At 35.8% G+C, this 16,372-nt stretch overlaps 1 protein-coding gene across 1 annotated transcript in view; it reads left to right on the top strand.

The window, feature by feature from the left end:
* Nucleotides 1-6,095, top strand: part of LOC150075210 (uncharacterized) — a 78,937-nt gene extending 72,842 nt beyond the window's left edge. The window contains exon 3 of the mRNA XM_090388921.1: nt 5,557-6,095. Within this exon, the coding sequence (XP_090245047.1) occupies nt 5,557-5,904 (348 nt within the window). The 3' untranslated portion in view covers nt 5,905-6,095. The remainder of the gene's footprint in view (nt 1-5,556) is intronic.
* Nucleotides 6,096-16,372: the final 10,277 nt, after the last annotated feature.

The raw sequence follows: 16,372 nt of genomic DNA, 5'->3' as shown, positions 1-16,372 counted from the left end.
TGGCTATGAATTATTTTCTTAACACGAAACTGAAAAGCCTTCGTTAAAAAGATTTCATAAATGGAAAATATAATGTACACACAATTTTCTATAACTATTCAGTTCAGTGTCTTTGCGGCTAGCACAAATCCCCGCATATCCCCGGAGCAATATGGCCTTAGTTGCTAATGCTCCTAAAAACCAAATAACTAACTAACCACCCCTTCGACTACACCACTTACACCAGAGCTCGCAACAAGTGTAAAGCAGTTATTAATCAATCCAAACTAGATTTTGAACAGGTTAAGAGTAGAAAACTTGCTTCTTGTCCTAATGGTAGCCGACATTCTGGTCTCTTGCCAAAGCTATTGGCCGCAACTTTTGTCCATCTCTGCTCCCACCTCTGTCAAAACCAGATAGTTCCGTTGTCACTTCAGCCAAGGATAAAGCTAACCTGCTAGCATCCCATTTTTCTTCCAACTCCTGTATTAATGATCTTGGTAAAACACCTCCCACCATTCCCAACACGCTCCATTCAATGCCTCCTGTGGTCTTCTCTCAAAACGATGTCAGAAGGATTTTGACGAATCTTGATACTAAGAGCGCTTCAGAAGAGGGCAGTTAGGTTAATTAATGACTGCTCTCTAACAGAGTATCTCCACTCTGTCTCATAGACGTACTGTTTCTGCTGCATGCCTCTTCTACAGATACTGTACTTCCATGGGCACTGTTCTTTTGAATTGGCTTCTATAATTCCCGCTCTCTTTCAAAACAGTCCGAACACGTGCCGCCACCAGCCAACATCCATTTACTGTCCAATTTCAAACTCACAGAACCAACTTTTCATCTTCTTCGTTTATTCATTCAACTGCTGTTCTCTGGAACAACCTTCCTTCATCCGTATTTCCTGAAAATTACAATCTACAGAAGTTCAAGTCCAATGTCTACAAATATCTTCTTTCGTCTTCTCAACCTCCAACTCAAGCACGGTACTAAGTACTAAAGGTTCTAATACCTCTCGTGTTTGAGGTTTTCATAAAAAAAATACCTCAGGAGAGTCTAAGGACCGATGACCAAAAATGCACTGTGCTTCGATGAAGACATTTAATTGATATTTCATTTTCAGTTAATGGCAGTTATACGTTACTGTCTTTACCGCATCACTTCCTAGAGATCAGAAATACTTTACACTATTTTGCCAAAAGCATCCGGATGCGGCTGAGAATTGGGGAAAATGAGCTACCCGCCATCCTCATATCAGGAACACGTATAAAAGCAACTGAGTTGGCGCTAACAGATAGCAGATCAAAGAAATACAACAGATGGGTCGAGCAACTGAATTCTGTGATTGCCAACTGTGAGTCACCAAGGAAAAGTAGAACTATGGCGTTTCAATTTGGTGATTACATCAGCTGATAATCTGTAGTATTGGTTTTGCTAATGTGACACTGTTTTCAAATTCTAATATAAAATAGGATGAAGGAGAATGATATCTGGTATTGTATCGTATCCAATATGGTGTCCATATTGTTTATGAGACTGTAAAGTACTACAATAAAGAGAATTCTGTTTCATGTTCCGTCGATACAAATAATTCAACAGACAAATACAATACATGCAATATCCTGAAACCCATCAGGTTGACTGCGTTAACAGAGATATCGAAATGTTAACACCAAAGCATGAAAGTATAAAACTCCTGCCATAATATCGCGTGAGAAGGATTGTTTTCGTTTTTTTTTCTTAAGTTAAGGATTTTCTTGGTCTAAAAATACAGTGGCGTGACTGGAATTCCGTTCCAGTCACATTTTGTTCAGTCATGAAAGAAAATAAAATAAAATAAAGGATATTCTAAGAAAAGAACTCAGAAGAAATTTACGTTTGTCTTTCGCATTTGATTCTGACAACTCGTTCGCAATTTGTAGCTGGTATTAGTAGAAGAAAAAGACCTTTTGTTGGTTCCGTGTAATGCCGATCGCCGCGCTTCCAATTACAATGGCCTCTAACATATATCCTCGCCGATGTCACAGCGAAATGGTCAACTGTCACCTTATGTTCCTAATATTTCACTGCTTGTTTCATCTTCTGTCAGTATACCTATATCAGCGGTACGCTTCTCTCCTTAGTCCAGAAAAGATCTCATGTGTCCTCTCTTGTCGCATACAGAGAAACAAAATCGATACAAATAATTCAACAGACAAATACATGCAACACCGCAATATCCTGAAACAAATATTTAACATAAATTTTACCTTAATCTAGCAAAGTTCTCTTTACTGGCAACCGATATCAAAATAAGTACATTTTTATCAAATAGGGGCGGTAAAGTTAGAATCCTATGCGATCCATTACTCATTTATTCGAATTTTTATTTTTGGTTTTCCTCCACCAACTTCCCTCATATATTGAAGAATCTACAATTACTCACCTTACAGTGTATTAGCGTTGTTTCGAATTACCAAGAAGAGTAGCAACAAGGCTGTTCTTCTATGTCGTATGGAAGTAAAAATGCTTTTATTGGTATTTCTTGTGGCCGAGTCAGTCGATCTCAGACAAGTGGATTTTCATCCCAAAAACAGGAATCCAACTAAAGGATACTGTAGTTAAACGAGACTACTGAAACCTCATGGCCGTGGCTGTCCACTTGCTTAATCTGAAACAACTCAAACCACCAGAGGAGCTGTCTACCGGTCGCTAGATAACAACACAGACAGTTACAAACAGAAAGATTAGTTCGCAGAATGATCTAAAATACTACAAGCTCTTTGTCTAATTAGTTTAATAACAATTACAGTATATTCACACTTCATTATTTATTTCAGGTCCTGAAATTGAATACCTGTGTTTTAAATCTGAATATAAGAGGGTAAATTAAAAAAGTAAAAGCTATTTATTTTTCTATAAAATCAAGAAAAGGAAAATATACAACTTTTAGTTTGTATACAACTTTCCCAATTTAATTTGCTTCTCCAACACGTCTCACATTAGTCCACAAGCTTCTGAAAATGGTGACAACACGATGGTGTACTTGACGCTGTCATTATGCAAAGTAAATCTCGTGATATCACTAATGACGCATACGTTTTAGATAAGATAAAAGCAGATGCGTCTACAGTACCAAGCGAAAGACGAAGTAGTACTACAAATGAGAAACCTGATCTAAAGGAAAGCATCGCAACAGTTTCCAACATTCTCACTGATGTAACAGTTTCGACATACTGCAAAGCATTCGCAACACTTTTGCAATACAAATGGCTGTCCCATCGAGTTGACACACCTGATATATCAGTTTGTTGGTCGGCTGTTGCTGCATGCCACCAACACACCCTGGTAGTCTTTTTTGGAACTATTTTACCTTTCGTTTTCGCATGGTCTGTTTCAATTTTCATCCATGCGCAGTTGATTGCGAGTGATGCACTTTAATTATAAGCTACATAAAAGGTCTATATTCAGTTGACATACAACACAGTATATAGTACAAAGTCTTCACTTTATTAAGTACGTCTACCCATTTCATAAAATCGACCGCTTCCTCATTAACAGCATCACATGTTTGTGCCATGCGATGTAAAGATACCTAGGGATGCTGGACGTGTACGGGAACAATGCAACACAAAAGATTTAAGCGACTTTGTATGTGGCACGGTAGTTACTGACTGCCAGATTTACTGGTATATCTCGGAAACTGCAACCCTGCTGGGATTTTCACATACGATTTTGTCTCAAGATTGGTAGATTAATCCAATAACCAAATAATCAATAACATCCCATTAACGGTGTTCCTGTAGTCGGGTGCAGCTCTGAAAGGGCTTCATCGGCCTTTCGCATCAATGGAAAAGCCGACAAAGCTGATAAGACTTGTGCAGAGCAACACAGAAAGGCTACAGTCAGTTAAATAACAACCCAATACAACAGTAATAACCAAACGCATTTCAGAACGCACAACTTGTACCTTCTCACAGATGGGGAATCACAGCCTACGACTGAACTGGGTTCCACTTCTTTCAGCAAAAAACAAGAAGGTTCGGTTATAGTAGGCACGCAAATTCCGGACAATAGAAGAGTGGGAAAACGTTGCCTAGTCTGTCGAATCTCAGTTCCCACAGTTTCAAGAACTCGTTTTGATAGGATGAGTCTATGGTCCCATATTCATGTCTCCGCCTGAACTACCTGCGGTGGCTAGTTGTTCCAGTAATCTACAACTTGTTGGCTAAAAGAAAAGTCTGGATGGCACAGGTTATCTGAAAATTGTTTCTGACCTGGCGCATCCATTCATGGCTGCAGTGTATCTATCTGCGAATGGGTCCTTCCAACGCGATAATTCGCCATCTTAACAAAGTCAGAATTGGTTTCAGGAACTTGAGAGCGAATCAGCCTACTGCTATGGAACTCTCACTCATCAGTTCTCGGTTCAGTTGAGCACCTTTGGGATGAGGTGGGACGAGCTCTTATAGACATCCGCAACCATTCAATTTGCAAAACCTGTGGGAAGTAACTGAGTCAATATGGACCAGCATTCCTGTGATACGGTTTCAACACCTCCTTGGGTCCGTGCAACGACGGAGCTGTACTGAAGGTTAGAGGGGAGGGAAGGTCTATTGGCTATTAGGTAGATGTACTTAATGTGGTACTCAGTGTACAATAATGAAACAGGATGATACGACCATATGGCCACTCTGTAATGAAGCTATTTATGCATTTCAAATATATCCATGATGAATAAATATAAGATAAATTTTTGAGATAAAGAGTTATTTCAAACGAAAACCTTTAAGCTTATGAAGAAAGTTTATTTGCAATGTAAACGCTGCACTTGCAAAATACAGATGCATAGAAAACTTGGAACTGAAAATAATGCAAATTATATTTACCTTTTGTAGTAGTAAAGTTCCGCTTATTCTTTGTTCCTTTATTTCTATTAACTAAACTTGTATTGTTACATTATGCTTAATTGGTTATGTTCCTAATGTTATAGTTAATACTACGTTAAGTTGCATTTATTTACTGAGTTAAAATTTTTATGGAAGGATTTTGAAGTGCATGGCTGATATGAGACACTTTAAAATCCTTGCATGGTAAATATTCGAAAGTCCGTAGTGGCGCTGGTGGATATAGTAATGGAGCGTACCATTAAAACAACTATTGGATTTTAAGACTTCTACTTAAAGATGATTATTGATGCTTTCTTGATGTTGGTGACAATCGATATACTCGGTTTTTCGCTGAGCATCTGAATTCGGGCTATCTTTCCTAATTTGTACCGTGCTGCAAATCGGTAGCTCAGAAGTTCACGGTGGCCAAAGATAAGTTAAAAATCCATACCTTCATTGTTCTTCATTTTATTCCTTGATGTGACTTTGGTCTTTCGAATTTTTGTTAGTTTACAAACTATTGCCCATCGACCTTAATATTGTACAATTTTATTATTATATTTTATTTTGTGTTTCATCGGTTCTATTTAAATAAATTTATAAGTAATTTAAATATCTAAAATATTGTAAAGTTGATAGCACATAGACATCGTACTTGGTGTAAAGTTTCACAATTTTATTGTTCAATTTAATTCCTCTGTTACAGAAATTCAATTTCTTCAAGCACAAAAGCAATTCTTCTTCCAAAGATAACTATACCATGGAGTACCAGTGTCCTATATGTGTTCAGAAGAGAGAGGAAGCTGCCTTCCCTTGCAAAGTGGACAAATACGAAGAAGAGCAAAGAATAATTTCTGAAAAACGCGCCATAACAACACCCACATCGGTTGAAGAGCTAGACATGGAGAGCGGCCCACGCCCGAACTGCGACTGTCCAAAATGTCAGCGTTACAGAGGAGAGAACCCACTTACAGTTGAGCTTCTTCCCATGGAAACCCAGGTTACGCTGCAGTCCATGATGCAGGAAACTATGTTGATGTGTAATCTTTTGTAAGATTCCAAAAATTGTCTTCCTGTAGTCAAATGAATGATGTGGAAAAGCTAAAGAAACTCGATTAAATTGCAGATTAGCAATTTTAGCAGTAGCATGAGCCAAATTCTGTTTAAATATTAGTAGTCTTAATTCTCTTTTCCCTAAGTTTTATCATTTCTAATTATTACTTTTCTCATTTTACTTTTTTACTCATTTTTTTCTGATTTCTACTCCCAGTTTTTCATTAAAATTTATTCCTATTTACATTTTTATAATTTGAATTTTTCTAAATCATTTTGAATTTTAATTCTAACCATAATTTGAATTTTAATTTTAACCATAATTTGAATTTTTCTAAGTCTAGTTTTGAATTATAATTGGTACTACTTTTCATAGTAATTTGCGTATAAACATCTAGAATTGCGTCTAATATTGAGTATAAACATCTAGAATTACATCTAATATTGAGTATAAACATCTAGAATTAAGTCTGCCATTTCTTTGCTAAAAAATTCCTACCTGAAGTGTTACCTAAACTCTCATAATTCGATAACGGCCCAAAATTATGAAGATAGAAGTGGAACAGCAATAAAATTGTCATTTTAAAACATTCCCTCTATCCAACATCGCCCCCCAAATAAAATTGTGTGCTGCGTTTCATTTAGAGATGAAAGTGCAAATGTTTTCGAGGGAGGAAAAAATCTGATATTCAAACTTTAGTACTGCATATGATTATATTAACCGATGGCATTTTTATTGTAATATTTAATGGTGCTAATCCTCTTCCGCATTTAGCCAGTGTAATGATAAATTAGTTTTCACTGTATCAGTGAAATATACTCCTTTAAAGAAGGTCTGCATATCTAACATACTTATTCCACCACATCTGTTTGACTACAAGAAGACTGAATATTTTCCACACCCAATTGTAGTTCTGGAAGTAATGTTACCATCCACTGTTAGACTTAGTAACGTACATCTGGTTGCAGTATTTTGGTAAATTAACTGACACGCACTTTATATCCTTTGATATAGCACTACATAGTTTTTGGAAGAAAATTTCCATACTGAATCGATGAATCAAAACTTCAGCCATTTTAATGGGGCATTTCATATTTACTATAGAACATACTTTTTCTGTATTAGGACGATGAACGAGTCGTAGTTTCCCGAATGATAGGAGCAATAAAGTTCCAATAAAACTTATAGCGACATTATAAATAAAATTCGTACAAATTTATTTCTATTTGCCAAATTCAGAACTTAAAGCGAAGCTTTCAATTACAACTTGACTGTAATGAAATCAGGTACTATAATATAGAATAAGTGAAGGATCTACAAAAAACTAATTTTTGATTTTCTGAAATTCTTATATGGCTCATAAGGTTATAATTAAATGTCAACAAAATATGTAGCAACTATTTTTAAAGATTAATTAATAAATATTGTTTCGACACTGAAAATATTAAATACCCAAGTAAGAACGTCAACCGATAATCAGTCATTCACATCGTGATTGGACGTAGATTATGCAGATTCACTTTGAATTCGTGCACATGACGAGCCCACTAATTACGGTCGGTTTTTTTTTTTTATTTAAGGGGAAAAAAAAAATTAACTGTAGAAGCTGTGAGTGCCATATCTAGCAATGATTGATGTGTTAATTACCAAGGCACTCACTGGCGACTAATTCGGCTTCTTTAAATAGATTCTATTCGCAAGTACCCAAGTCCGAACTTCTGCATTCTTCTTTGAAAGAATTTCCATTATGAATGAATAATGGAACCTAACATTCTATTCGTGTAATGATTAAGTCTGTAGGAAAAATCTTTACCTATGAATGTGCTACATTGTGCAGGTATCACTGAATAGTTTACTAGGCGCACACTTACCAAAGGCAGTAAAAACAGAAAATAAGGAGTTAAGATATACGATGATTATTGTCAACGAGTGAAAGATCCTGTTTCAAATGTTTATTACACTGGGTGGAAGGAAAAATGACCCTACAGATGTCATGCATGAAAAATAGTTGAATCGATTGTATTACATTTTTATAGTGAAGAGAATCCATGAGCACTAAAGAGGAGGAACAAGAGTTGTAATAGCAGATTTTTTCAATGTGAGGAAGAATGTTTTGGAAACCTACTTTCCAAATTTCTTTGAATTTAGCTGGTTGCATCCGAATTGAGTGCGTGAGTCATCTTGAAAAATACCACTATATTATCCGTTATAAACACTATTTCAAGCCATATTGTATTATTCTTGGCTAAAAATACGTATTAAAAAGCTAAAAAAGTATTATACTGAATTTTATTTTTACCTGTGCTTTATAACCATTAAAAGATACGGGTCAATATCAGGTCCAATGGAATGTCTGTCATCAGATTTTATGGTCCAAGTACAAGAAATCATTCTTTGAATTGTTTAAGCAGAGTTTGGTAGATCTATCGATTTAGAGTTATGTATTCAGTTTTGTCAGCATTCTTTGTGCACCATTACAGAGAATATAAAGATGTCTTCTTATGTCAATAGAATCTCAGTAAATATTAAATGCATATGCTTTTATGTCGTATATTAATATTTGGATATTTTTGACTTAATTATATAAAATAAAATCGAAAAAACTCATTAAACTCCTTGATGGAATAATTTAGAAATAATGTACATACTACAACAAAAAAGTTAATTGGATCTGTAATAAATTTAAATAAACATTTATATATATAATGTATATTTATTAAAGATAAAAAAACACCATTATATAAAATACTAAAATAGATATTTTTGCACAAGCTACTTAGAATGATCATGCTAGACTAACTATTAAACATTTTGTATTTGCAAACTTTGCAACTTCCAGTAATGAAAAATCCAGTTGTAAGGTTCTCCCGTCCTTTGATGTGAAAATAATTACGTTTTAGTGTAGCTTCTGACAGTTCAAACGAACAAAAAAATAGTTCGTTGAAAATAGGGATACTGAAAGGTTCATGCTGGTTGCTAATCTTAGTTATATTAATTATCCTTGTGCAATTAGCTAGTAAAAACATTAAAGAAGTTTTGTCTTACATAGTGATAAAAATTATGTATGTACAGGAAATATTTATTGCGCCATAATACACAGTACAATAACGGTTACTTTTCGTCTGAAAAGTTAACTCTTAAATAAGGGCGCCCTCTGGCTTTCCCAATATAAACTATGCCTTCGAGAAAATACGAATTCGTTTTATTTATGGTATATAGAGACTTCTAACGTATAAAAAAAGGCAGAAATAAAGCAAATTTTATTATTATAAAAATATCTATTGCAGTAAATTGTATTTATACTATTTGTATTTTAATAAAGATTTTATTTTAGCAATGTAGAAACGGGTGAATACTTTTGTTAGAACAAAGTAAGAAAGAGCTATTACAAAGTTGGACTTTCGAGTAATCGACTTAGAAGAATGTTTTAACCATTTGAGAGATTAAATGAGTATTTTATAAATAGAATATTACTTAAATTTGTTACCTTCTTTGCTATATGTTTGATTATAAAAAAAAAGTCTCTGCACTGCATTCGCCAGTCCTCGTTATGGCAGCTGCTTTGATGTAAATTATGATGTATCAGACAGTGTTGTGATACTGTGTACAATATATAATTCGAATAATAAAGCAATGGTGCTCTGTTTTGTTTATGTTGTCTCATTACTGTGGTGATATTCTTCTCATTTGTATTATAAACCTCTTCGACGTTAACACGTTAAAATATTCTTTTGAAAAGTTTTAAACCAAGAGATTTTAGACAGGGAATTTAAACAAAATCCACCTCCCGTTTCGAATTAATAAACAAATTGATGATTATTTAACCTTTTAAAATATATTTTTCTTTATTTTAAAATGTTTTATTCGGCATGCAGATACAAAGTTACTAAATGTAGAAACGGGTAATAAAAATAGCTTGCTCGTGGAACTTTGACAGTTCCATCAGAATAAATTATGACAAGTTTGACAGCCGTTTCCAGTACTTGCCATTTAAACTTTGTGAGCCGGTGTTTCCCCTAGACAAATGCAAGAAATGGCAACCTATTATAATCCTCCTCCTCCTCCGTTGGTATAATTTGCTTACCCCTTCTACCATCTGTATGCACATCCCAGAACATCGTTAAACATATTTAGCATATTTTTGCAAGTAAAAAATATGAAAATAGGCATTGCTAAAATCTTATGTAAAATGAACAAATTTAGAGTTACACTAGAAAGTTTAGGTTAACTGAAACTAAAGCAGAATGACTTTGGATGACTTTTAACAATTGTTTATAAACTTCGACATTAGCACGTTAAAATATCCTTCTTGAAAAGTTTTAGACAAAGATTTTGATACTTTTATTTAAAATTGTAATATCACAATAAAATTCGCCTCTAAAATGTCTAAAATATGCATTATACATACTGGCATCGACATTTGAATTCCAAAAAAGAACAAAGAACGACATACAAACACAATTGTATGTCGAAAAATATCAAGTTGAAATTAAGCAATATAAAAGGATTTGCTTCAAATTAAATAAAGTTACTTGTTAGAAAACATATTTTAAATAAAATGAAAGGCTGAGACACATATGATGCAGTGATAACGATTTGAATATGTATGAGAGAAAAACAAAAGTATAATAAAAAAAATTAATTTCGGAACAATAAAAAATATCAAAAAAGAAACCATATGAACAAAATATGCATCAACGATTCAACATGTAGAACCCTTTTGGATAAAGCGTAAAAGGCTCAAGTGTTGTTGGATAACAGACCTCAATAAAAGTTTGCTGTCTGTTTCAGACAGACATTCCAACTTTTGTACACTGGCGAACAGTTTTAAGGTAGAATTTGTACATTAATCCTTTAGGAATCGAATTTAAACTGTGCGCGATAGTGCACCAAAGGTAATGCGCTCTATACCATTGTTAATGCAGTAAATTTTTATTTGAAGAAACGATTATTATAGTCCTACTACTTAATACTAATTTCTTAATTCTTATTTCTTTATAATACTCCTTACTTCTCGATCGCTGCTTACCAATGTTGTCGAAGCTTTTGAATACTTTCTAACAAAACATTTTCGTTGAACTGTCCGATCATTTGGGTCACGGCTTCTGAAAGTTTGGTAAGAGACGAAAGCGGAATCCGAAGCCATTTCATCAACGTTAGAAAGAGGTCGAACTCCGAGGAACTCATATCCGAATTGTATATTCCAGAAGAATTTTCCAGTTTTATTAGTCCATTAAAAATTTACTCGTTGCAGGAATTAGTACAACAGAAATCATAAATAACACTCTTTATGGACATATGGGTTTGAACAGCAATTTGTTTTGTTGATTATTTGGTTTTCGTCTAAAAAACTGTGGTAACAATGACTGGAGAGGTGTCATCAGTTGCGGTTACAGGTCTTTCTGATCTGGAGTTATCCAAAATGCTTTTATGATGTTCTCGAAAACGTTGTGCCCATGTAGACAGTATACTTCGGTCTACTGAACCGACACCACACACTTCCTTCAAACGATTGAGTTTCAGTCGGGTTTTTGTCATGTAATATTTCGATTTTGACATAAGAGCTTTGATCTTCAAGCGTTACTTGACTGACGTTTCCGAGTCATCCATTTTAAAACTCTGTGGCACAATAAGGATTGTAATCGTAATTAAACAAATACTTCCTTCTTCGGCAAGAATCAAGAAGTAATTAATGAGTCAGCAGGCGCAGTGATTTACTTTTGTAGCTATATTCACAGAACAAGTAACTGATGCAAATGAGCATGTCTGATATGCCAATAAGATATACAGTTGCGTGTACACATCTGATTGCATTCTGATATGCAAATATGGGAGGTTTACTCGTAAGTGGAACTGTCTGATCGTACATCACTCAGTTCGGGTGAATGACAAGGGCAGCAAGGATCCCAAATGTCATAAAATTATGATCCCTCGATTATGAAAACAGTTACAGGGAAGAGGATAATTATCTTAATGAACTCTACGAAATAGACCAAGGGTTCCAACACTCTCAATAACTGATAAGGTAAGGTAAGCAGCTGCCGTTATCAATCCACTGCAGGATGGACGTGTCCTCAACAATTCATGTTGAGGGAAGTTGACCATAATCTGCCACGCTGGTTCAGTGCGGATTGTAAGATCGACCGTAGCAGTCAGGGGCTTAAATCCCGGTCCACTCAAAGAGCGTGTGCTACTGCACTCCCACCTTGACCACTCGGCTACGGAGGCCATATCTGGCCCTAACTTCCAAGCGGAATAGACTGAGAGAGCGAGATCTGTATTATTAAAATGTGAACATTTTTATATCGTAAAATATTCTCACAAATAGCCACACATTACTTTTGCCAGTCACTATATGTGTAGAGTAATAAGGCCGTGTTGAAAGTTGTTTTGTCCGATTCTATTCTTAGGAAAGCAGTAATCGAATTTCCATCTCACTCCCATAGTTCGGTCAATCCACTACATGAAGCCGACATTCGATAGGATCAGCTAAGTAGTGCTGCGCTTGCATTACTCAGATATACAGTGGCAAAATCTGTGGGGGCTAGTGAGTAAATCGGAATGAGGAAGGTATTCTTGAGAGAAATTCGAACTGATTACTGCGAATTGACTCTTGTTGGAAAATGATGGACAGAGGTAAATAGACTTTGAGTGAAGAGAATACCTTGGTATAACCCGGAAGTATCATCGTATATCAATTAATAATTTACTCCTTTCTCACGGTAGATTTCTCAAATTAAACGTGTCTAATTACTAGGACAGGTGATCCTAGATTTGCTTTTCCCCACAGAAATAGGCTCTTAACCAATCAAAAACAGGGCCATCAAAAGGGGAAAGGGATGTATATATTGGGACTATGGGAAAAACGAGGGGAGATGAAGATGGAAAAAGGAGCTAAAACTTCGATGATGAGAGATGAACAAGAGGAGGGAGTGCCTGGCAAGTCGGTAGGAAAGTATTTGGGTAAGTTCGTCTTTTAGTTTAGCGACCGGTTATCTGGAATTACTGAACGACCACAGCTACTATTCTATTCCCCGCCTAATATCACATACTAGCCTCTCTCCTCCCAGCTAAATTCACATATGTATTTTCTATATTAAGGCCAGAATGTGTCATCTATTGTACCAACTACTGGATACTGCGTTTCCAGTAACGGCAAACATAACTATATGTCAATCTTACACATTCGCCTATAAATTCGAATAGCTGGATGCTCTTCTACTTATTGTATATTAACGACGATTGTTTACCGAAACTACATGAAGAATGTCGACAGTATGGCAGAAAGGTGCCATGTTACTACTATCCATTAACTAGAAAATGTAAAACTATCCTGAGTAAAGCTAACACTTACAACATAATATAATTCTAATTCCCTGTTTTACTTATTAATGCTTTTACTGTAAATAAATACACAAGTCCATGTATGTATAATAAACTATACCTTGTTTGTTGATCTATCTTTCTTCAGGACTATTCCGAAATACACACTTTTTGATAGCATATATATATATTTAAATAGACTATCATTAAAGGCAGGCTCAAAGGCCAATACACAAAGGGCCTTAGAGTTAATCATCACAACGCAATTCTCGTTGCTGCATTCTTGCCCAACGTCCATCTGGGTGAGTTTTAGAGCACAGAATCTTGTCCTAATTTAACGCTAGACGCTCATATAAAATCCTAGTCTTTCTGGTTTCTCATTTTAGTGCTGGAAACCTGCCTGGGAGTCTTGATATCCGTATTAAACGCTGCCCAGCAGGCGCCCTACATTATTACAGAAAACACTTCGGAACAACTGGTGCTATAGCGCGACCAGGATTTATTGTGTTTTTGCGGGATGAAAAACCACCCTTTGATCAATGCTTATGATCAATTCTAAGAGCTCTAAACTGAGGAGAGTGACAATAAGAGACACTAGAAATAGGGGATGAAATAAAGGGGATTACTGAAGTAGTCAAAAAAAAAAAAAAAAAAAAAAAAAAAAATTTTTTTGACAGCCTGAGTAATAGTCAGAGACATTTTATCTAATATTGTTTTCCCTTTCAGCTGTACAAACAACACAGACGTCTGAAAGTACACTCATACTAGTTAACAATTAGCAACTAGTAACCTTTTGAATTATTTATTTTCAAAAAAAAAAAAAAAAGGGGGAGTAATATTTTTTTTCCCTTGTACAGTTGCTATATGTTGGAACACTTATTATTTTAGTAGTGTGATTATTAACCTTATAATTTCTTTTAGCTCAACGGAAAGGTAAGTGACACTATTTTGGGGGTTTCACAAAATACAGATAGACTCGCCCTAGTTTAGAATCAAAAATATAAATAGGGTCACTTGATTTTACCCAGATATCAGATATTTAAAATGGAAGGTCAGAGCCCCCAGACTTCACAGATTACAGAAGTAGACCTATCAGCCCCCTTGTTTGAGATGCAACAGACACAACCATCCCCTCCTGATCCAGTTAGGTCCCATTTGGCTAATATTGCAGGCTACATTGGTTTAGTGCCTACTTTTTTTGGAAAAGTTGATGAGGGCCCCTCAGTACAAATGTTTTTTGAGACCTTAGAGAGCGTTGGAGAGTTAGCCCTCTGGCGGGACATTGAATTATTACTAGTCTGTAAGGCAAAAGTTCGCTCCGTTGCAGCCGAAGTTTTGGCTCAATCAACCGATTTACGCAAAGAGAAAAATTATAGTGTATTTAAAAAAGCCTTTTTGGCACAATTTGAGAAAACAGAACCATTAGTAACCAGCCTTCACCAATTCGCAACAGCTATACAGGGGGTGGCAGAGCCAATTGCCAGCTACAGTGCGAGAGTGAAAAACTTAGCACTCTTAGCGTTTAAAACTCAAAATGATTCTCCAGAATCTTTAAATATACTTGATCAGGCTATGTTGGCCCAATTTCTCAGGGGGATTTCTAATAAAATTAAACGAACGGTGCTTACCCAGAACCCCCTAACGTTTTCAGAAGCGGTTACAATAGCAAAAAGGGAGGAAACCAATAATGAAATCATAGAAACAAGAAATAGGCCAATTAATGCTATTTTGAGTCAAACTAACAATGATGAAGTCGGGAATCAACACAAAAATTATTTTGAAAACATTATTAGACCCATACAAGAACAAATACAGAACATCCAACAAACATTAAATGCATTGACAATTAACAATCCCACTCATAATAATTCAGAAAACCGAGTCACACCTGTTAATGAAATAGACCGCTATCAAAATTGCAAGACAGTAGCCTATGCACCCCCCCTTATCAGTACTTGTGAAGGGTTTAGTTCACAATATCCACAGCCAAACAGGCAAGGAGACACCGTGGCCTTGACCGCGCAGGTCAGAGGACCTTACTGGAGACGTTCTCCTGCTACACACCATGCTGAGAGGCATCTATTACCAAATACTGCCTGTGGAGCAAGACAAAGGGAGAATCGTTCTACACATCGCGGCCAACAGAGCACCTATCGCCCGACGCCAATTTCTTCTCCTTATCGGTACACAAATCGCGGCGCGAACGAATACACTGCATTACCAAAATTTAGGACGCCCCATGTTAATAGGCAAAGTTACAATTTTGATGGGTATAGAGGCAATAATGCAAATGGAAGGTATTATAACGGTCAGAATAGCAGAAATATGAACTCATATCCACGGGAAAGAAGGGGCATATTTAGAAATGAGTTTAATTTTGATCAAACATCCCCTAAAGCGGTTTTAGGTAGGCCAATTAATCAGGTAGGCAGTGGAAGTTGTAGACAAGGTGCAGAGAGATCTTTTTGACTAAAACAAAGGTCAGGACTAGATAAAAGAGACTGTCAAGGTCATAGAACCGTTTTACCATGTCAAGATTACTATAGAACTCACAAACTTGGTACCCAACATAAAGTAGTGCAACACGGGGTCTATATTTTGGACAATGACGCCAAATTACCGATAATATCCGGATTTGTTCAAAATGTTCCAGCTAAATTTTTAGTCGATACAGGAGCAAGTGTCTCCCTTTTGAGTACCGATCTATATAATAAAATCAAGCACGAGAAATTATTAAACCCAAGGTCACCAGATTTGACCGTAACAGGAGTATCAGGTTACATTGTTCCTATCAATATGGAAATTACAGCTAATCTTAAATTGGATAATGCGACCTTTCAGGATAATGTTTTGGTGGCTAATGGGAATTTTAAGGGGCATTATGACGTTATTTTGGGGTTGAATGTTTTGAGACGTTTTTCCTTCATAGTTGACTTAGGCAAAAAAATGATCCGATCAATTCCATTGAATATTTGTTTAAGAGAAGTAGGTGTTAGGGAACAAGTCATGAGTTCTAAACCCGTGGTAGCTAAGCTCACATGTAAACATGTGCTACCCCCTGCGTCAGAGAGGGTAGTGACAGCATATTGTAACCAACTTGCTGTTTCCACTGAACAATTGGTGCTAACAGAGCCTAATTTTAACC

This window comes from Mastigoproctus giganteus, chromosome 14 (genome assembly GCF_048544385.1).
Source record: "Mastigoproctus giganteus isolate SK-2022 chromosome 14, ASM4854438v1, whole genome shotgun sequence".
Lineage (NCBI taxonomy): Eukaryota > Metazoa > Arthropoda > Arachnida > Uropygi > Thelyphonidae > Mastigoproctus > Mastigoproctus giganteus.
This window is presented reverse-complemented; position numbering and strand designations above follow the sequence as displayed.